At 42.8% G+C, this 23493-nt stretch overlaps 1 protein-coding gene across 2 annotated transcripts in view; it reads right to left on the bottom strand.

Moving 5' to 3' along the window:
- LOC121279090 (1-phosphatidylinositol 4,5-bisphosphate phosphodiesterase gamma-1-like) overlaps nt 1-23493 on the bottom strand; it is a 280051-nt gene that overhangs the window by 137983 nt on the left and 118575 nt on the right. For both annotated transcript variants that reach the window (XM_041190003.1, XM_041190004.1), the window contains exons 3-4: nt 14161-14254; nt 13757-13804 (exon numbers count right to left, since the gene is read on the bottom strand). In XM_041190003.1, the coding sequence (XP_041045937.1) occupies nt 13757-13804; nt 14161-14254 (142 nt within the window). The remainder of the gene's footprint in view (nt 1-13756; nt 13805-14160; nt 14255-23493) is intronic.

Raw genomic sequence — 23493 nt, 5'->3', positions numbered from 1 at the left:
TACTCAAATAATTTACTGCTTTTCTATTCTTTCTGATAAAAGTGGACAGGTTCACATTTTCCCATATTCTACTCCATCCGCCAATTTTTACCCACACACTTAACCTATTTAAATCCCTCTGCAGTCTCTTTATGTCCTTTTGCCAAATTACTTTACACACATCTTTCTGTCATTAGCAAATTTAGCTACCATACATTCAGTGAGTTTGAGAGATTGCAGAGCTCCGAGGTGCAGATGGATCTGGATGTCCTAGTGTATTAATCGCAAAAAGTTAGTATGCAGGTACAGCAAATAATTAGCAAAGCTAATAGAATATTAATTCTGTCGAAGGGTCATGAGGACTCGAAACGTCAACTCTTTTCTTCTCTGCCGATGCTGCCAGACCTGCTGAGTTTTTCCAGGTAATTCTGTTTTTGTTTTGGATTTCCAGCATCCGCAGTTTTTTTGTTTTTATTATTATTATTATAGAATATTATTGTTCATTGTGAGCGTAATTGAATACAAGAGTAGGGAGGTATGTTTCAGTTGTACAGGGCATTGGTGAGACCACATTTGGAGTACTGTGTACAGTATTGGTCTCCTTATTTAAGGAAGGATGTAAATGCATTGGAAGTAGTTCAGAGAAGGTTTACTAAACTAATACCTGGAATGGGCAGGTTGTCTTATGAGGAAAGGTTGGACGGGCTAAGCTTGAAGAATAAGAGTTTAGAAGAGTTTAGAGGAATAAGAGGTGACATGGTTGAAACATATAAGATCCTGAGAGATCTTGACAGGGTGGATGTGGAAAGGATGTTTCCTCTTGTAGGAGATACTGGCACCTTGATGGGTCCTCGATTGCATGTAGAATGTTTGGCAAAAAGTGAGGAGCATATCGCATAGGAACAGATGATGGAGGCAATAAAAGCTCTCCCATTGGAGAGCAGAGAACAGCAACAGCCATACTCAACCCATCAGAAATGTTGAGCCTTAGGGGCTCAGGCACAAAATTTGTGCTGGTGGAGCAGCAAAGACAGATCTGCCAGAGATTTCTGAGGCAATGTGTGCCCTTGGGCAGAAAATACAGGAGTCCATTCATGCTATGAATGGTACCATCTCTCAGTCAATTAAGCACGAGTTCCTCCATTGAAAGGGAGGCCATCCTCATGGAGACTTATATACACCAGGATATAGGAGCAGTGAATTGGCCTCAATTATGTGGCTGCAATGCCACATGATTCTGTTGCAGCAATGGCATACTGAGGCATGGAAGAAACTAGATACTCTCCCTCTCCTGGATAGCAGCCAAGTTTTTTTAAATTCTTTCATGGGATGTGGGCTTCACTGACTAGACCAGCATTTATTGCCCATCCCTAATTGCCCTCAAGAAGGTGGTGGTGAGCTGCCTTCTTGAACCACTGCAGTCCATGTGGTGTAGCACACCCATAGTGCTGTTAGGAAGGGAGTTCCAGGATTTTGACCCAGTGACAGCGAAGGAACGGCAATATATTTCCAAGTAATGGTGTGACCTGAAAGGGCTAAGCTAGGTTAGCCTGTAAGCAATGGGGTGAATCTTCATGGCACCCTGTGGTCATTGGCTGGCTGGCCGCTGCATCCTGCCCACATGACCCAGGCTGCCCACTGCACAGGAGGCAGCGGCCATAGGCATCTCCAGAGCAAGGACGATAGTGGATTGCCTCTACATCGCCTCATTCACAGGAGGAGCACCTTGTGAAAGCGTACAGAAAAGATCACAGAAATTGCTTTAGAATCACTCTAGGGTCACTTGGATGGCATCACGTACTGACATGTAAATATTATATCCAAATGAATGAAGATTCCTCTCTTCTCAACCTCACAAGTGCCATGCGTTTCCTTGTTATGCAATTATAATGTTATAATGTGGGGCTCTAGGCACTCAGATTTCATTGATAGCAGTTTTGAAGAGACAGTCTGAGTTTTTTTTTTATTTGTTCATGGGATGTGGGAAGCGCTGGCTAGGCCAGCATTTATTGCCCAATGCTGTTGTGCAGAGGGCATTTAAGAGCCGACCACATTGCTATGAGTCTGAAGTCACATGTAGGCAAGACCAGGTAAGGATAGCAGATTCCCTTCCTTAAAGGACATTAGTGACAATTGGCAATGGTTTCGTGTCCATCATCAGATTTTTAATTCCAGATTTTATCAAATTCAAATTTCAACATCTACCATGGTGGGATTCCAACCCGAGCATTATCTTGGGTCTATGGAATACTAGTCTAGTGACAATAACATTATGCCACCACCTCCATGTGTGTGTGGCATGGGTGATGTTTATGTGAAAGGTATGATGGGGAGAAGTACTGTTGATAAAGGAATGATGGTTACCTATGGTAGGGATGTCAAACGTGGCAGGATGGGAACCCTCCAATGCAAGAGTGGCCCTTCTCATGTGAATCTGACATGGCTAAGGATCTCCCTTGCATGCTGCTATGCAGGTACCCCTGCTGATGCCTCAGTAGCACCGGAGCATGGACTGGCTGCTCTGCCTGCTCACCTCCTTCATCCTCCACCTCCTCTGAGGATGGCTGTGGCTCATGTCCTTCATATGAATTCAGTTCCTTGCCTCTCTGCATTGCCAAAGTGCAGTAGACCATCACAATGCATAATGCCCATATTGCAAGGCTCCTCCGGGCCAATCAAGGCAGGGAAGCACATCTTTAGGAGCCCTAATGCCTGATCAATGGTTGCCTCCAGGGCATGGCAGAAGTTGTACTTTTCCTCTGCTTCTATCGATGGGTTATGTACTGGTGTCAAGAGATATTCCTTGAAGGGATATTCCCCAGGGTCCACCCACAAAGGTTGGGGTGGGGGGGTGGGGCAGGGGGCTGGGGTGGGGGGGTGGGGTGGTTGTGGAGGTGTTAGGGGTGGGCTGTGAAAAGTTGAGGAGCCTGAAACTGCCTCAAGGTGAGAGAATCGTGGCAACAGCCAAGGAATTTTTCACATACTTGGGTGATTCGCTTGCGGTGGTCTCAAATGAGCTGAATGTTCAAGGAATGGATATCCTTCCTATTCACGAATTCCCTTGTTTGCTCTGACAGTATCTTAACGGCCACATGGGTACATAACATGAGTGACTGCTCTTCAAACTGCAATTCATTGGTTGTGAAGATCTTTGGGAAGTCTCGAGGACATGATAAGGCATCATATAAATGGAAAGTTCTTACTTCTTTCTTCCCTTCATCATGTCTGATTGAAGTGCCTTAAAATGTTAAGGGGACATTTCTGAACTCTGGGTTAGCTTCTGCTATTCTGCATCATTTCCTATTGCAGGGATGTCACATCCTATCAGATGCTATGTTTGAACACTGCTGGCAGAAAGATAGTGATACCAAACACCAGAATCTTTTACATTGGAAATCTCAATCAGGATTGGTAGACAGGGTTCATTACCACTGGACGTCTCAAAGCACTTTACAGCCGATGAAGTACTTATGAACATACAAAATAGAAGTAGAAGGAGACCATTCAGCCCCTTGAGCCCACTCTGCCATTCAATAAGATCATGGCTGATCTGATTGCGTTTTAAATTCCACATTCCCATTTACCCCTGATAACCTTTGATTCCCTTGCCGAACAAGAATCTATCTACCTCTGCCTTAAAAATATTCAATGACCACTCCCTTCACCACCTTCTGAGGCAGAGAGTTCCAAAGTCAAACAACCCTCTGAGAGAAAAAAATTCTCATCTCTGTCCTAAAAGGGCGACTCCTAATTTTAAAACAATGCTGGACTCACCCACAGCAGGAAACATCCTTTCCACATCTACCTCATAAAGATCGTTCAAGATCTTATCAATTCACCCCTCATTCTTCTAAACTCCAGTGGAAACAAGCCCAGTCTTTTCCTCATAAGACAACCTGGTCATTCCAGGTATCAATCTAGTAAACCGCCTCTGAACCGCCTCCAACGCATTTACATCCTTCCTTAAATAAGACCAAAACTGCACACAGTATTTGAGATGTGGTCTCACCAATCCCCTGTATAACTGAAGCATAACATCCTTACTTTTATGTTCAATCCCTCTTGTAATAAAGGATAGCATTCCATTAGCCTTTTTATGTGTAGGCTGCAATACTGATGTATTGTAGGAAACATGGTAGTTAATTTGTACTCAACAAACTCCCACAAAAAGCAATGAGATAATATTTTTGTGACGTTGGTTGAGGGATGAATCTTGGTCAGAACACCAGAGATAACTCCCCTGCTCTTCTTTGAAATAGTTCCCTGGGATCTGTTACCCAAGCAGGCAGATGGGGCCTCAATTTAACATCTCATTTGAAAGACGGCATCTCTGACAGTGCAGTGCTCCCTCAGTATTGCAGTGTCAACCTTGATTTTTGTGCTAAAGCCCTGGAGTGGGATTTGAATCCGGAATCTTGAGATAAGACTGGCAAGGAGGGAAGGGAAAGAAGAAAGAAGGGAAAGGGGAAAGGAAGGGAGCAAGGAAGGAAAGTAATTAAGTAGGTGCTGCACCTGATGACCAGGGCACCGGGGATAACTTCCCTATTCTTCGCAGAATAGTGCTGTGGGTTCTCTTCGGCCCACCTAAGAGGGCCGATAGGTGCCTCAGTTTGTTAGGATTTTTTTTCCTTGTGTAGCAGCGTGAGGTCTGGAGCATGATGGCTGGAATATGTCAGTTGGGGTGTAATGTATGCAGTGTGACATCTTGAATGAGATGTGTGCAGCAGGATACCAGTACTGCGATGTATATGTGATAGACACATAAATGGATATAGGAACTTCATTCACTTCTATGAATAAGTAACTGCACATCCTCTATGTAAAATGCACTCCTGTTACATAAACAAATGGTTAAATGGGGAGGGGTGAAATTCCTCTTGATATTCCATGATGCTAAGCTGATATATGGGAAGCAGATTATATTTCAGCACTTTCCTTCACTTTGTACCTTAGAAAATCCAGTGTTTTTCTTCTGGATGAGTGAGGTATTGTTCACTAGTTGTCAGTATTTTCAACATGGCATGGGGAGCAGGGCGGGGAGGCAGGGCCGGTGAGGTGTTACATTCATACCTCTGGGTCAGAAGGTCTAGGTTCAAGTCTTGCTTCAGGACTTGATGGCCATGGTAGGTACGTTCATAATATGGCCAAACATGTTGATTATCAGCCTGTAAATCCTTCTAATGAACCTGATGGCATGTCTTAAGAGTGGGAGAGTTTCCTATTCAGTCATACTGCAGAAGGCAAAGGCAAACCACTGCAGTGCTTTATTTTATTCATTAATGGGAGATGGGCATCGTTGGCTAGACCAGCATTTATTGCCCATGTCTTTGCCAAGCATAATCATGGACCAATCCAATGGAAGTCCCTGGTTGCCAATGTCCTCTGAGAGCATGACACCTGAAGGAGGAGGGGGATTATACAGCGGAGGGAAAATGGTTAATGAATGCAAAAAGTAACCTGAAGTTTGTATATGGAGAAATCATTGTGAAAGATCAAAGCACAGGAGCACTGGCCAAGCTGAAAGACAGAGAAGCTGAACGTGTTAAGAGAACGTGACCAGATGCACATCCTGACTCACCTTGTCTAATTAAGAGTAAGTAACTCGGGGGTATTCTGCTTGTTTCAAAATGACCATTAAAATGCAAAGCAACCTTTAGTTTGTGCTAATGATAAAGAGTTCATTGATAACAGCCAACCTTGTACGAACCAATCGACTGTTTTCAGGGTTATAAGAGATTCCCTGAAAGGAGGTTTATGAGTGAGGATGCAATCCTTTGAAGAAGAGGTCTCAGGGGTCTGATATATTTCCGACTCTCATCACAAGAGACTGTCTTTACTGCTGCTGAGAGCTCCATTAAGGCCCTTTCAAAGATTGATGCTGGTAACTAGATATCCAATTTTGTGGCATCTTCCTAGACTGGGAGGCAGTGGAAATGGATCAGCTGAGTTAGCAACATCCTCAACCCCCTGTTAAACCTGATACCCAATGCTCCAGCCCCTTCTGTCTTACTACAGGTGGATGGCTCCAGCCTGTATTGATTTTGACATCTGGTAAAACATTAAAGGATATATCTGTTTCTTTATAAACATTTGTAACATTGGTAAAGGGCTGTGTGTCAGTGTAAGTGATTAGAGATCATCACTCACTTCGCTCAAAACATTCCTGCAGCTGAACAGACTGAACAGCCCACTGCGTTAACAAAAACAGAAAATGCTGGAAAAACTCAGCAGGTCTAACAGCATCTGTGAAATCATACAGACTTGAAACGTTAATTCTGCTTTTCTCTCCACAGATACTGTTAGACTTGCTGAGTTTTTCCAGCATTTTTTGTTTTTGTTTCAGATTTCCAGCATCTGCAGTATTTTGCTTTTAATACACTGAGTTTCTTCATGTGTCTGTGAGGAAGTGCTAAATGGAAGCAAAACACTTTGCCATTTAAGTAAGGGAAATTATAATATTTTAGTAATTAATACTACATTTGGAACTCCTCAGATACTGAAGCAGCCCATGTCCATATGCAGCATAACCTAGACAATATTCAGGCTTGGGCTGATAAGTGGCAAGTAACATTTGCGCCATACAAGTGCCAGGTAATGACCATCTCCAACAAGGGAGAACTAACCATTCAATGGCATTACCATTGCTGAATCCCCCAGCACTAACATTCTGGGGATTACTATTGACCAGAAACTGAACTAAACTAAATATCTAAATGCTGTTGCTATAAGAGCAGGTCAGAGGCTGGGAATTCTGCTGAGAGTAACTAATGCTCTGACTCCCCAAACCCTGTCCACCATCCACAAGGCACAAGTCAGGAGTGTGATAAAATATCTCCACCTGTCTGGGTGAATGCAGATCTAACAATGCTCAAGAAGCTCGACAACATCCAGGACAAAGCAACGTTCTTGATTAGCATCCCATCCATAAGCCTGTGACATCTACCACTTAAAAGGTCAATGGCAGCAGATGCATGGAACACAACCACCGCTAAGTTCCCTCCAAGTTACGCACCATCCTGACTTGAAACCAAATCACCATTCCTTCAATCACTGGATCAAAATCCTGGAACTTACTTCCTAACAACGCTATGGGTGATCCTAATCATATGGACTGCAGCGGTTCACCACCTTCTCACGGGCAATTAGGGATGGGCAATAAATGCTGGCCTAACCAGGGATGCTGAAACCCCATGAATGAATGAATGATAAAAAAAACCTGACAACTTTCTGGTTAAAAAGTACCCTTTTTAAAGGTTCTTTCATGGGGTGTGGGCATCATTGGCAAAGCCAGCATTTGTTGCCTATCTCTAATTTCTCTTGAACTGAATGGCATGCAAGGCCATTTCAGAGAGGTCCTCCTGATGAAATATTGAGTAGATGAATCGTGTATTGGGACATGGATCATGCAGTCTTCGAAGTCCCAAGTTCATGGTTAGCTGATCTCAGTCAGGTGTGCTACAATTGGCCTCAGCATACCTGTGTCAATGAGGAGGTGTCAACCAGGGTGCCCTCTCCTGATTACCAGTATACCACACTGGAAGGTGGACAAATGTGCATGTTGGATGAAAATGGAACAGCCTCGGCTGATCTGTAAGCCATTGTTACACATTCCCACACATTTGTACCATGTACCACAGAAGCTGGCACATGGTACTAACTAGAATCCAACCCCAGTCACTCCAACTGATGTACAGGGAGCTGGAGTCAAATTGCTTTCATTTTACAAATTAGTGATTCCTATCTAGTGCTAACTTGATTGGAAAGGGCACAGAAGGATTGAACTCAGATGTGATATTCCCCCTCCTCAACCGCCAGCCCCAAAAACCACCGTACAGAAACAGAAAATTTATGGCACTGAAGGAGGCCATTTGGTCCATTGTGTCCATGCCAGCTGCAATAGAGCTATCCAGCTTAAACCCACCTTCCAGATTTTGGTCCATAGTCCTGTAAGTTACAGCACTTCAAGTGCTTATTCAAGCTTTTTTTATAATGCAATGAGGGTTCCTGCAACTCGTACCCTTTTAGGCAGCAAGTTCCAGACCCTCAGCACCTTGAGTGAAGAACAATTCTCCTTGACTCCCCTCTAATCCTTCTGTCAATTATTTCAAATCTATGACCTTTGGTATTGACCTCTTTGCTAATGGAAATAGATCCTTCCTAACCGCTCTGTCTAGATATCTCATAATTTTATGCACCTTAATTAAATCTCCCCTCAGCCATCTCTGTTCCAAAGAAAATAATCCCAGCCTATGAAATCTTCCTTTGTGGTTAAAATTCTCCATACTTGGTACATCTTTGCATTTTATGGTGTTTTATACAGTTCTAACACAACCTCTCTGCTCTTATATTCTATGCCTTCACTAATAAAGGAAAGTATGCCTTCGTCAACTCTACTCCGTCCCTCTCTACCATAAAAAGAACTTTGTGAGGCTCACTTGAAGAACAGGATTACAGAGGGTCATTGGCTTCTGTGGAACCATATCTCAGCTGGACTCAGAAGGAGTTACAAACCACACAGCACTCCTCTGTAAACTAAAGCCAAAGCAATATCGTGGTGCTGGAATAAAGAGAGAGCGAGAAAGACATAACAATAATGTAAGAAACCCGAATTGTCTACATGGCACTCAAGAGGAAATGGATACAAATGTATGAACATACGAATTAGGAGCAGGAATAGGCCACTTGGCCCCTTGAGCCTGCTCTGCCATTCAATAAGATCATGGCTCATCTAATTTTAACCTCAACTCCATATTCCTGCCTACCCCTGATTCCCTTTCACCCCCCCTTACTTATCAAGAATTTATCTACCTCTGCCTTAAAGATTTTCAAAGACTCTGCCTCAACCACCTTTTGAAGAAGAGAAATCCAAAGTCTCACAACTCTGAGAGAAAACATTTTTCCTCATTTCTATCTTAAATGGGTGACCCCAAGTTCTAGATTCTCCCACAAGGAAAAACATCCTCTCCACATCACACCCCTCAGGATCTTAAAGGTTTCAATCAAGTCACTTCTTACTCTTCCAAACTCCAGCGGATACAAGCCTAGCCTGTCCAGCCTTTCCTCATAAGATAACCCATCCATTCCAGGTATTAATCTAGTAAACCTTCTCTGAACTGCTTCTAATGCATTTACATCTTTCCTTAAATAAGGAGACCAGTACTGTACACAGTGCTCCAGATGTGGTCTCACCAGTGCCCTGTACAGCTGAAGCATAACCTCCCTACTCTTGTACTCAATTCCCCTTGCAATAAACAATAACATTCTATTATCTTTGCTCATTACATGCTGTACCTGCTAACTAACCTTTTGTGATTCATGCACCAAGACACCCAGATCCCTCTGCATCGCAGAGCTCTGCAATCTCTCACCATTTAGATAATATGCTTATCTTTTATTTGTCCTGCCGAAATGGACAACCTCACATTTTCCCATATTATAATCTATTTGCCAATCTTCGCCCACTCACCAAATCTATCTATATATATTTGTAGCCTCCTTATGTCCTCTTGACAACTTACCTTCCTACCTATCTTTGTGTCATTAGCAAATTTAGCAACCATACCATCGATCTCTTAATCCAAATCATTTATATAAATTATAAGTAGTTGAGGCCCAGCACTGATCCCTGTGGCACGCCTCTTGTCACATTCTGCCAACCAGAAAATGACAGATTTATGCCTACTCTGTTGCCTGTTAGCTAACCAATCTTCTATCCATGCCAATATGTTACCCCCTACATCATGAACTTTTATTTTTCACAATAACCTTTGATGAGGTGCCTTATCAAATGCCTTCTGAAAATCTAAGTACAGCCCATCCACTGATTCTCCTTAATCCACATCACATGTTACTTCTTTAAAGAACGCCAATAAATTGGTTAAACATGATTTCCCTTTCACAAAACCATGTTGATTCTGCCTGATTACCTTGAATCTATCCAAGTGCCTTGCTATAACTTTTAATAATAGCTGCTAATATTTTCTAATATATGACAGATGTGAAGCTAACTGGCCTATAATTGCCTGCTTTCTGTCCCTCCTTTTTTGAATAAAGGGCTACATTAGCTATTTTGTAATCAAATGGAACCTTCCCCAAATCTAGTGATTTTTTGGAAAATTAGTGGGATGCATCAACCATCCCACTAGCCACTTATTTTAAGGCCCTAGGGTGAAATCCATCAGGACCCAGGGACTTGTCAACCAGCAGTCCCAACAATTTGCTAAATTCCACTTTCCTGGCGATTGTAATTTTCTTGAGTTCCTCCCTCTCTTCCAATTCCTGATTTATAGCTATTTCTGGGATGTTACTTGGATCCTCTACAGTGAACATCGATGCAAAATACCTATTCAATTCATAGAGCATCTCCTTGTTTCCTGACAAGCTCCCTTTTCTTTGATACCCCATCCCGCTGTGCGATTACTGTTAGGGGGCCTGTACACCATTCCCACAAGTGACTGCTTACCTTTATCATTCCTCATCTTTACCCAAACCACATCTACATCCTGGTTTCCAGAAGTTAGGTCATCCTTCTCTCTTGTGCTAATGTCATCTTTAATTAACAGAACCACCCCTCCATTTTTTCCTAACTTCCTATCCTTCCTAAATGTCACTTTGTGACAATATTCAATATTCATGTCCCAATCTATGCCATTCTGCAGCCAAGTCTCTTTAATAGCCATTAGATCATGCTTATTTATCTCTAATTGCACCATCAGTTCATTCAGATATATTGCCCAGTTCATTGCCTTATGTTTTGTCCTTTTATTATTTTTGTAAGCTCTAGCCTTATCTGTTGATTTATTCTTAGATTTTTACACTGTACTCTCTGCCCCTTCCTGTCATGGTCTGTTTATCATTTCCCATGTTAATACCTTTCTCTCCTACCTTGTCTCTACTCTTTGATATACACATCTGGTGGACAGGCTTTGTGGAGTCAGGTGGTGAGTTACTCGTAGCAGGTTTCTTAGCCTCTGACCTGCAATTGTAGCCACGATATTTATATGGCTAATCCAGTTCAGTTTCTGGTCAATGGTAACCTCCAGGATGTTGATAGTGGGGGATTCAATGATGGTAATCCCATTGAATGTCAAGGGGCAATGGTTAGATTCTCACTTGTTGGAGATGGGCATTGCCTGGGACTTGTGTGGCGTGAGTGTTACTTGCCACTTGTCAGCCCAAGACTGGACGTTGTCCAAGTCTTGCTGCATTTGGACATGGACGGCTTCAGTGTCTGAGGAGTCACGAATGGTGCTGAACATTGTGCAAACATCAGCGAACATCCCCACTTTTGACCTTATGATGGAAGAAAGGTCATTGATGAAACAGTTGAAGAAGGTTGGGCTGAGGACACTACCCTGAGGAACTCCTGCAGTGATGTCCTGGAACTGAGATGATTGACTTCCAAAAACCACAACCATCTTCCTTGGTGCAGGTATGACACCAACCAGCAGAGAGTTTTCCCCCTGATTTCCATTGTCTCCAGTTTTCTAGGGCTCCTTGATGCCACACTCGGTCAAATGCTGCCTTGATGTCAAGGACAGTCACTCACCTCACCTATGAATTTGAGCTCTTTTGTCCATGTTTGAACCAAGGTTGTAATGAGGTCAGAAGCTGAGTGACCCTGGTGGAACCCAAATTGTGCTTCACTGAGCAGGTTGTTGCTAAGGAAGTGCTGTTGATGACCCCTTCCATCACTTTACTCATGATCAAGAATAGATTGATGGGGTAGTAATTGGCCGAGTTGGATTTGTCCCACTTTATTGTGTCTAGAACATAATCAGGCAATTTTCCACATAGCTGGGTAGATGCCAGTGTTGTGGCTATACTGAAACAGCTTGGCTAGGGGCGTGGCAAGTTCTGGAGCACAAGTCTTCAGTTCCAGAATATTGTCCATAGGGTCCAAAGCCTTTGCAGTATCCAGTGCCTTCAGCTGTTTCTTGATATCATGTGGAGTGAATCGAATTAGCAGAAGATAGGCATCTGTGATACTGAGGACCTCCAGAGGAGGCTGAGATAGATCACCCACTCAGCACTCCTGGCTGAAGATTGTTGCAAATATTTCAGTTTTATCTTTTGCACTGATGTGCTGAGCTCCCCCATCATTTAGGATGGGGATATTTGTGGAGCCTCCTCCTTCAGTGAGTTGTTTACTTGTCCACTACTATTCATGACTGGATGTGGCAGGACAGCAGAGAGTCATATCTGATCCTTTGCTTGTGGAATTGCTTAGCTCTGTCTACCACTTGCTGCTGTTGCTATTTGGCACACAGATAGTCCCAGCTTCACCAGGTTGATATCTCTTTTTTGGGTATGCCTGGTGCTGTTCTTGACATGCCCTCCTGCATTCTTCATAGAACCAGGGTTGATCGCCTGGCTTGTTGGTAAGGGTAGAGTGGAGGATATGCCAGGCCATGAGGTTACAGATTGTGGCTAAATACAATTCTGCTGCTGCTGATGGCCCACAGTGACTCATGATTGCCCAGTCTTGTGTTGTTGGATCGGTTTGAAATCTATCCCATTTAGCATGGTGGTAGTGCCACACAACACAATGGAGGGTATCCTCAATGTGAAGGCGGACCTTCATCTCCAAGCAACTGTGCGGTGGTCACTCCTACCCATTCTGCCATGGACAGGTGCATCTGCGGCAGGCAGGTTGGTGAAAATGAGGTCTAGTATGTTTTTCCCTCTTGTTGGTTCCCTCACCACCTGCTGCAGACCCAGTCTAACAGCTATGTCCTTTAGGACATGGCCAGCTCCGTCTGCGAGTGATGCTACCAAGTCATTCTTGGTGATGGACACTGAAGTCCCCCACCCAAGGGTACATTCTGCACACTTGCCACCCTCAGTGCTTCCTCCAAGTGGTGTTCATCAGCTGAGAGGGGCTGGGGTGGGGGCAGGAGGTTTCCTTGCCCTTGTTTGACCTGATGCCATAGACTTCATGAGGTCTAGAGTTGACATTGAGGTCCCCAGCGTAATTCAATCCTAAGAGCACACCAGTGTGCCACCCCTCTGCTGGCGTCTGGTACATTATCTGTAAGGTATGATTCTGTGAGTATGTCAGGCTGTTGCTGACTGGTCAGTGAGACAGCTCTCCCAATTATGGCACAAGTCCCCAGATATTGGACTTTGCCATTGTCGTTTCTAGTGCCTATGTCAATGGCGGGGGTCCATCTGGCTTCATTCTTTTTAGGCTTTTTAGCATTTTGATACAACTGAGTGGTCATTTCGGAGTCAACCACATTGCTGTGGATCTGGAGTCACATGTAGGCCAGACCAGTTAATGACAGCAGATTTCCTTCCCTATAGAACATTAGTGAACCAGATGGGTTTTCATAACAATCGATAATGGTTTCATGGTCAGCATTAGACTTTTAATTCCAGATATTTATTGAATTCAAATTGATTTGAACCCAGGACCCAGAGCATTACCCTGGGTCTCTGGATTACTAGTCCAGTGACAATACCAGTATACCAATGCTCATCCACCCTGCAGGCCTCACTTTTGTCCACAGTGGTTGCAAGCACCTCAAACCTGTTTGACAGTTGCAAAGCCTGAGTCTCCTCCACTCTTGTCTTTTCTGCCCCTTTTCCTGCCTCACTCGTGGTCACATCCTCCTGTGTCTCACCACTGACCAAAACAGAAGATCCTATTCTAAGAAGTGTGATCATCTCCTGGAACAAAGTGTCCAGGTACTTCTCTCCCTCCCTTATGTTTTGTGGTGTCTGCAGCTTGACAGGGATAAATCCTATCAAATGTCAAGGTGCCTTTGCAACTCACCTGTTTTCTTTGTTCCTGTCCATCAGACTAAACTGCTTTCTGAGCCACCTGAAAGTAGAGAACAGAGCCAGTTAGTCACTCTCAGAGGAATAAGTGATCTAGTGGTGTCATGGATGGGCTGGGTTCGCTGACTTCTACCAAAACATTGTGCAAAAGACTACTTTCATCAAAATATATCTTGGGGCTATAACTTCCTCTGGTAGCTAACATGTTCATGTAAAGTTCCTCTGAAACATGGTATCCATTAGAAAAAAGCAATTAAATTTACAAAATTCATTGCTCTATTGTCAGTTAAAACTGTCCCTTAGAAACTGGTGACAATTTCAAAAACCTAGCACATTCCCACCTGGGTCCCAATAGAACCTAATCTCCATTAGGTACAAGTACAAAGAATCATATCTTACCTTTCTACCTGGAGGGGTGTCGGTGACTTCTGGGTATCCTGCACCAGCCAGTTCAATCCGGTTATCCATAAACTGACGTCGTCCTCATTGAATGCTGTAGAGAAAGAAAATCGCTATCGTTATAAAACGCTATGAAAACATTTCTTTCATTTAGACACATTTTTGTGGCTTGTTCTCATTAAGGGTGAAAATTTAGGGCAAGTGCATGGGGCTTCAGGTACCAAATGTCAGCAGGCAGCATTCCCAGCCCTACATAAAATTGGTTAGATGCAGAGGGAAACTTCCTCTACACCATCATAATTATGTGTCCCAGCCGCTGCTTGAGAACAACTCTTACTGCACCCATAGGATATGTTTCCATTTCCTATCCAGCTTGTATCAGAAATTGTCAACTTAGTGAATTACATAAAGGATAACAGTTTTTTTAACAAATTCAGAATGTGGGTGTCGCTGCAGAGACAATATTTAATATCCATCTTTAGTTGTCCACGTATCGTCTGGTACAATTGCCAAGCCACTTCAGGGAGCAATAAAGAGTCAACAAAGGTTGGTGTTGGGACTGGATAGATGAAGGCCATAAGGATGGCAGGTTTCCTTCCCTAAAGGACAGTTATGAACCAGTTAGCTTTTTACAACAATCTAACAACTTGATGGACACTTTAACTGATGCCAGATTTTTATTTCCATATTTTCACAAGCTTCATTTGAATCCTTGTAGGCAAAAGCACTGTGAAGAATCAACTAAGATAAAAGAAAATTACGGGAGATGCTGGAAATCTGAAATAAAAAGAGAAAATGCTGGAAAAACTCAGCAGGTCTGGCAGCATCTGTGGAGAAAGAAGAAGAGTCGTACGGACTCGATACGTTAACTCTGTTTCTCTCCTCACGGATGCTGCCAGACCTGCTGAGTTTTTCCAGCATTTTTTGTTTTTATTACAGTGAAGAATCAACTAGCTGGTTCTGACTTGAACCACATTGTGATATCGACAGATTTATGTATTTCTCACTTCCCCACAAAAAGACAAAAGGATTGTAAGAAGATGGTTAACACAGTTTCATTATAAACTGATTGGAAAATTTAATATAAAAGAGATATAATACAGCAAATTGCATTTATATAATGCTTCTAACATAACAAAATGTCCCAAGGAACTTCACAGAAGTCTAATCAGATAAAAATTGACATTGAGCCAAAGCAGGACACAAGAGGAAAGGGACCAAAAGCTTGATGAAAGAAATGGATTTTAAAGAATTTCTTAAAGGATGAAGGAGAGGTGACGATCTGGAAAAGTTTAGGGAGGAAATTCCAGAACTTAGAGTTCAGACAGCTGGAGGCATGTTGGACAAAAGAAGTGGAGAGTGCACAAGGGACCAATGTTCGAGGAGTGTAGGGTTCCCAGAGGCTTTTAGGGGTACAAAAGATTAGGGCGAGGCTTTGGAAAGATTCAAACATGGCAACGTGAATTTTTAACATTGGAGTGTTGGTAAATCAGGAACCAATGAAGGTCAGCAAACGCAGGGGTGATGAGTGACTTAGTGCAAATTCTTACATTGTAAAGCAAGATAGGGCTCTGCTTTCATTGCAAATCTGTTAGCATGCTGAGGGTAGACCCTTCTTCAGAACCGGGTATAATTGCCCTAAGAAAGTTCAGTGTATAAGATAGCTGAAACATTTTTAAAAAGTAATTTTGCTGCAGTTGTACAGGACATCTGGAACACTGTATTCAGTTTTGGTCTCCTTTATTTAAGAAAGGTGCTTTAGAAGCAGCGTAGAGAAGGCTCACTCAGCTGATTCCTGAGATGAAGGGCTTGTTTTATGAGGAAAGGTCAGTTAGGTTAGGTCTGTATCCATTGGAGTTTCGAAGAATGAGAGGTGATCCTATTGAAATATATAGAGTCTAAGGGGACTTGATAGGGTGGATGATGAAAGGATGTTTCACCTTGTAGGAGCGACTAGAACTAGGGAACACAGTTTAAAAATTTTAAACTTAAAAAATTTAAAAACCCACTTAAAACAGGGATGGGAAGAATTTTTTTCTCTCAGAGGGTTGTTAGTCTGTGGAATTCTCTTCCTCAGAAAGAATTGGAGGCAGGGTCATTGAATATGTTTAAGGCTGAGTTAGATAAATTCTTGACTAACAAGGAGTCAAATGGTATAAGAGGGCAGACAGAAAGGTAGAGGCCACAATAAGTTCAGCCATGATCTCATCAAATGGCAGAGCAGGCTTGGGGGGCCAAATGGCCTACTCTTGCTCCTAATTCGTACGCTTGTATGAGTGTCACATTTACCAACATATCCTTCATATCAATTCACTAGAACTATATTTGTACAGTCCCAACAGTGATATATTGACAATATGTTGTGTATGTGGCCTTCCAAAAGGTATTTGGCAAACTACCACATAATAGACTTAACAGCGAAAGTAAAGGATATGGGATTAAAGGTACAATGTCAGCATGGATACAAAATTCGTTTAGGGACAGAAAGCAGAGAGTAGTGGTAAGCAGTTATTTTTCAGACTGGAGGGAGGTGTACAGTGGTGTTCCCCAGTAGTTGGTATTAGAACCACTGCTCTTTTCGATAAATATTAAGAAGCTGGACTTGGATATACAGAGCATTATTTCAAAGCGCAGAGATGACATGAAACTCAGAAATGATAAGAATAGTAACTGACATCAGGAGGATATACAGGCTGGCAAAATGACTGATAAAATAACACATAGCAGATGAAATATGGCACAAAGAAGTATGAAGTGATACATTTTGGTAAGAGCAATAAGGAGAGACAATATGAATTAAATAGTACAATTTTAATGGGGAAGCAGGACAAGGACAGGGGATGTTCACTGTTCATATGCGAATTCTTGAAGGTAGCTGGATTCATTGAAAAAGCTGTGAAATAAAGCATATATGATCCTTGGTTTTATTAATAAAGGAGCAGAGTAAAAAAGCAAGCAGATTATACTAAACCTTTATAAAATACTGGTTAGGCCTCATCTGGAGTCCTGTGTTCAATCCAAGTACCAGACTTTATAAAGGATGTGAAGGCTTTCGGGAGCGATTTATAACAATGGTGCCAGTAATGAAGGACTTCAGTTATGTGGAAATACTGGAGAAACTGGGATTGTTCTCTTTAAAGCAGAGAAGGTTACAAGGAGATTTGGTAGAGGTATTCAGAACCATGATTTTGAAGGAGTAAAGAAGGAGAGACAGTTTCCAGAGTCAGAAGTGTTGGTAACCAGAGGATGCAGATTTAAGATGATTGCGGAAGAATCAGAGCAACTTGAGGAAATGAGTTATTGTGATCTGGAATACACTGCCTGGAAAAGTGATGGAAGCATTTCACAATAACAAAGACAATGGCATGAATATTTGAAGGAAAAGCATTTACAGGGCTATGGGGAAAGAGCTTTGCCAAAGAGTTGGCACAGGAACAATGGACCAAATGACCTCCTTATGTGCTGTGTCATTCAATGGTTCATAGATTTGGCTTCATACAGAGAACCTGGTGAAGTCTCAGAAATTGTCTTTGTACACAACGTGAGGTGTGATCGCTATTTTTATGTGGGTAATTGTAGCAGCAATATCTCCACAGAGCACCAATAAGATGAATAATCGGTTAATGTTTTTATTTGATGGAGTTGCTGCATAGAAACAACAAAAGGTAAAAGACCGAAAAAGACCCTGCAGTCCATTTGACTAGTTTCCAAAGACCTAATGCCTTCCAATCATCCACCACTCAAGTATATTCCAATTCTCTCTTACATTTTTCTACACTAACTGCTTATACTGTCTCCCTGAACATCCCACACCAGCCACCCGCACACCCCACCCTTCCCCCCACCATCCCCTGGTGTATATTAGTTAAATCCAAACTGTAGCCTGGATTTTTTCAACGATGGAGAGTCTCTCCATCATTGCAAAAATGGCAAGTGAGCCTGAAAATCAGAAGTCCTGCCCCTGAACATGACACCTACTATATTTGTGGGGGCAGGAATGGAGCCAAGTTGGGGTTTGCGCATGCACATTTCGCAGAAGCAGCTGCCTAGTTAAAAGAGCAGCTGCCTCCACTTGTGTAATTTTGGTGATGCACATGTGTGAAACACAATATATGCAGGTTAGACATGGTAGGAGCAGGTCTGAACTTCGGAGAGGTGGGGTACTCTTTTAGAGAGGTAGAGTATCCCTTTTGATATGGTACCGGGACACTTTAGGGGTAAAGCAGGTGTCCTTTGGAAAAGGAAAGGTGTCCCTTGGGATTGTTAAAGTAGGCATGAATGTGTATAAAATGCAGAAACTCTAACTGTCAAGTTCATTGGAACTGTCAACATTGTTGAAATGAACTTTTAAAATGAACTGTCAAAGGCAACTAACAAGCTATCAAGACATTTAAAACTCCTGCTCTTTAAATCTTTGGAAACAAATATCTGGAGTGTTTCAAAAAAATCATTGTTTGCTATTTCACTCTGTCTGTGGACATAAGCCATTACTGGATTAGTGCTGTATGGCTGATTTTTCATGGAGAGTGTGTAGGTGGCTAATGGGATGTGAGGGATGAGGGCTGATTTTTGTTTTATTCCTTTTTTAAAAATCTTGAACACAGTGCTGGAGCACATAGGAAGGCCTCTATTCAGCCTGCCTCTGCACCCAGCAGCCTTCAAACGCATTTCGGAGGCAGCGGGCCCAGCTACCAGAAAATCCCATCACCCCAGAATGAAAATCCAACCTTCTGGGGTATTTTCCCCTGGGTTGGGTTTGTGGAGGCAGGAAATGTCCCAACTCTGCCAGGAGCGAAAATCCAGGCCTATGTGTGCATCTTCCCTCTGTTACGCTTTAGCCTGTGTCCCCCAGCCCCAGAATTTGTGGAAACCTTAAACATGATATCATTTAATTTACCTATTGTCTTAAAGATCTGACCTTGAAGTTGCACCTTGAGACCTCTCCTCCAGATTAAACAATCCTGGATTCCTCAAGCTGTCATTGTCACTCATAAGCCTAAAGCTGGATATCAGTTTTATTTATCTGTCTTGTGCTGTCTCCAATGCTTGGACACTTTGTTAAGGTATAGAGGCCACACCTGAACAGAGTACAGTCTACTTTTGCTAATTTGAAGCCATTAAAAAATAGAATTACTAACAATTTAAATTAAGAAATGTAAACAACACAAGTAAAGTGGGGATACAGTGCTAACAACTCAATCATCAGGTTATTTGAATTGGGCAACTTTGAATTCAAAGTAGGCTGTAGGTCAGATATCGTCGTCCACAAATACTCTTTTCCTCAGTCGGTTGTAGGCTGAGCTGGCATATTGGAGGGGATGATGGCATTCGCCATATATGTCGAGAGGAGGCTCCCAAGATATTGAAAATGGTCCACATTTTCCAGGTTCGTGCCGTTGATCTTAATCAATAGGGGGAGGTGTTATGCTGTTTGGAAGAGGACCTTAGTTTTCCAGGTGATTATTGAAAGGTCTATTTTCTTATATGCTTCAGATAACCTGGAGCTCAGTTTCTGAGTGAGAGCACACACAAGTGTCATCTGCATACTAAAGCTCAATGATTGAAGCTGGAGTGATTTTAGTTTGGATTGAAGGTGGCATAGGTTGAATAGTTTCATATCTATCTTGTAAATTATCTCTATGCCTGTGGATATTCTCCCTACGTGAGGTGTGGTATTACAGTGATGAAAATGGAGAAAAGATCTGGTGCAATAACACAGCCTTGCTTGACAGCAGCCTGAGAATGTGGTGGAGGCAGGGTCAACCAAGACATTCAAAAGGGAACTGGATCATTATCTGAAAAGATAGAAATTGCAGGGCTAGGTGGAAAGGTGGGAGGGGTCATATAGTCTACTCCTGCTCCCAATTCTTGTGCCCTTGTTTTCTTGTAAGCAGCACAAGGTGAATTCCCCCTTCAACACAATGTGATGAATAGCCTCCTCCTGTGCTGTAGTTTTATGATTCCTTTTACACCTCAGTCTTACTAATTGTTTCAATGATTGAAGTGAACTGTGGTCTATCAGCCCCTGTTCAACACCATAAGATTCAGCTTCTGTATGTTTTGTACCTCCATCCCTCATTGTTTACCCCTTCTCTAACCCTGCTCTATTTGTTTCTTCATGAGCTTTATCCCCTGCTGCCTCATTCATCGACTCTGTAAAGACTGATCCAACTCAAGTAAAGTCCATCCCTTTATATGGCTTCTCTACGCCCAGATTTGTCCCAGTGCTCTAGGAATCAGAAATTCTTCTATCGATGCCATCTTTCTAGCCATGCACCAACAGGTAGTCTACTTATCCCTAACTTGTAGATTATGTGGCAAAGGAATTCATTCTGAGATTTCCATTATTGAAGTCTTACATCTTAGGTTAGAACCTAATTCCTCAAATCTCTCACTGAAGGCTTCCATCTGACATTTTGCTATTTCATTGATTCTTACGTGTACCACAACTTTTGGCTGTTTTTCTTCCATTTACTGAAGTTAGAGGAACAAGATGTTGGAAGAAATCTGCTTCTTAAATCATATGGTCATAAGATTATAAGAATTAGGAGCAGGAGTAGGCCATTTGGTGCGATGACACAGCCTTGTTTGACAGCAGCCTGAGAATGTGGTGGAGGCGGGGTCAATCAAGACATTCAGAAGGGAATTGGATCGTTATCTGAAAAGATAGAAATTGCAGGGCTAGGAGAAAAGGTGGGAGGGGTCAAATGGTCTACTCCTGCTCCCAATTCTTGTGCCCTTGTGTTCTTGTAAGCCTACACTGAGTCTACACTGCCATTCAACAAGATCATGGTTGATCTGATTGTGGCAATAACTCCACTTTCCTGCCTGACCCAATAGACATGACTACCCTTGTAGATCAAAATTCTGTCTAAATCAACCTTGAATCTATTCAATGACCTAGCCTTCACTGCTCTCTGCTGAAGAACATTTCAAAGACTAATGATGCTCTGAGGGAAGAAATTCCTCCTCATCTCCATCTTAAATGGGAGACCCCTTATTTTTAAACCATGCCCTCTAGTTCTAGATTCCCCTATGAGAGGAAACATCCTCTCGCATCCACTCTGTCATGCCCCCTCAGAGTTTTCCATGTTTCCATAACCTCTCGTTCTTCTAAGCTCCAATGAGTATAGGCCCAACCTGCTTAACCTTTCCTCATAAGACATTCCTTTCATCCCAGGAATCAACTTAGTGAACTTTTTCTGAACTATTTCCAATGCACCTAGCAAACTACAACTCCCACTCGATCAGGCAAAGCACTGCCTCAATTTAATGTGAATTAAATCTGAAAATCATTACCTTCAACAGTGCAGGAATCCCTGACCATGACATTGGACAGGACCCAAAAATGGGTACAGGCAACAATGTGCAATTAGCATGAACTTGCTTTTGATGCAGGCAACACATAAACTTTGTTCTGCTTGCTAATTTGCACGATAGCTACCTATAGGTATTACTATTAGACCTGCTGAGTGGCTGCACAACTCAGTAGGAGACCCATGTTTGCGCAGCCATAAAACATAGCAGGTCAGACTAATTAGGGCCAAGTGGGATTTGCGCCCCTCATTGGGGCTGCCATTGGCCAGCAGCTCCATCAGTCCTGGCAGCACCTGTAAAGTATGAGTGGCTGCTACTGGACTGCAAAAGGAAAAACAGATCAAGGCCCATGGATCCCCGGAGCAGGTAATTCCAGGGCCTTGGGTCAGGTGGGTATGGATAGGTTAGGGGGAGGGGTGTGGGGGGTTTAAGGGAAGGAACAGGTAGGAAGCAAGGTGGGGTTCAACCTAAGAGGTGCTGCAGTAGAAACTGAGACTTAAGTCATGCAAGTTCAGCTTTCTTCCGCTAAGGCTCAGACTGCTGCCTTCATACCATATGATGGACCAGACCCCAAGAGCTGGTACAATCGGGTCAGGGGCCAGTAATTTTGTTTTTAAGTATGCAAAGTTTGAGATCCCAGGTACTTACCAAAAGAATAAAGCACAAGATTCCACAGTTTGTGAACAAACAAAATAAACTTTACAAAGTCATAGAAGTAAAACAATTTATAATATCTGTCTTATACTCTAACATTCAGACTCAATATGAGGCCCATTTGAATTAATGGGCAAACTGTGGTCAAACACAATATACTGCACAATAAATGGCAGGTGCGACCAAGTCAGATCCCACGGATTTCTCAGCAACCCACCCAGATGTCAGTGTCCACTGTGAATTACACAACTTCTTAAAACTCTGTCTTCCTCACAAGGTATTTCCAGTCTTCACTTTTGAAGATCTAACCTCAGAATTCCCACCAAAGTTGCTCCAACTCAGACTGTCTCCACGGCTGTTCAGTTCCTGATAGTTTAATCTCTTCTTTTTCGATTACTTACACTGGCTTCCCAAGCACTGACTCATGGGAACAACTCTAGCTCTTCAGCCACGCCGAGCAGAGCACCACTACTCCTTTGCCCCAGTGACCCGCAGTACAGAGTCACTGACCTTCTGCTGCCTTTTCAGCTCTCTGGAACTTCTACATAGCCCTCAATACCTTGAGCCTACCAACTTCAGCACTTTCACTGCCTGGAGCCTCTTTCTTTGCTTCTTTCCCCAGTAGTTTCTCTCCCTGGTGGTTCCCCCCAGTGGCTCTATCTCCAGTGGTCACCCTCTCTGGGTCCTCTTTCTTTCTCTGGGGCCTCTCCCTGGGTTCCCTCTCCCTGTCCCAGGACTCCTCTTGTTATGGCACCAAAACTGGGGCCTGTGATCAGTCTTCACACCATTTTTCCATGCAGTCACATTTTCGAGAATTGCTGAGCCCTTTAACTGCAAGAGAAATCCAGAATAGAGCATGATTGGCTAGACATGCTGATGCATACTGTGCATGTGCCAAAACTTGCTGCCTGCCGGGATTGTAATCCTCAGCCTCCACCTGGGGATCCCCCTCCCTCCCCCCCACCCCCCACACCCATTCAAGAGAAAGGTAAATCAGTTTCATAACACATATATAATCTCGGTGTTCAATGGGACTTGCAGTAGTACAGGCATCTGTCTATCAACACATTGCAAGGGTTGTTGATTGAGGGGTGTGGCAGTGGCACCATGGGGCATGCGCCTGTTATGTATTGAGGGAGTTTTACTCTGCATTCAACTAATATTATATCTGCTCTGAAACTGCTTGATAGTGTAAAGTTGAAGGGTGGTTAATCTGCATTTAACCTGGACTGTACCTTATGTGGGAGTGCTTAGTGCTGATAATGAATATTATAATTTGGATTCAATTTTCTAGCACTAGCATCTCTCTAATGGACTAGCACCAAAAAGATTATAGTTGTTTGTTAGTAAGAACTTGTATAT

This window comes from Carcharodon carcharias, chromosome 6 (genome assembly GCF_017639515.1).
Source record: "Carcharodon carcharias isolate sCarCar2 chromosome 6, sCarCar2.pri, whole genome shotgun sequence".
NCBI classification, from domain to species: Eukaryota; Metazoa; Chordata; class Chondrichthyes; order Lamniformes; family Lamnidae; genus Carcharodon; species Carcharodon carcharias.
Note: the sequence above shows the minus strand (reverse complement) of the source record. Positions and strands in the feature narration are given on the sequence as shown.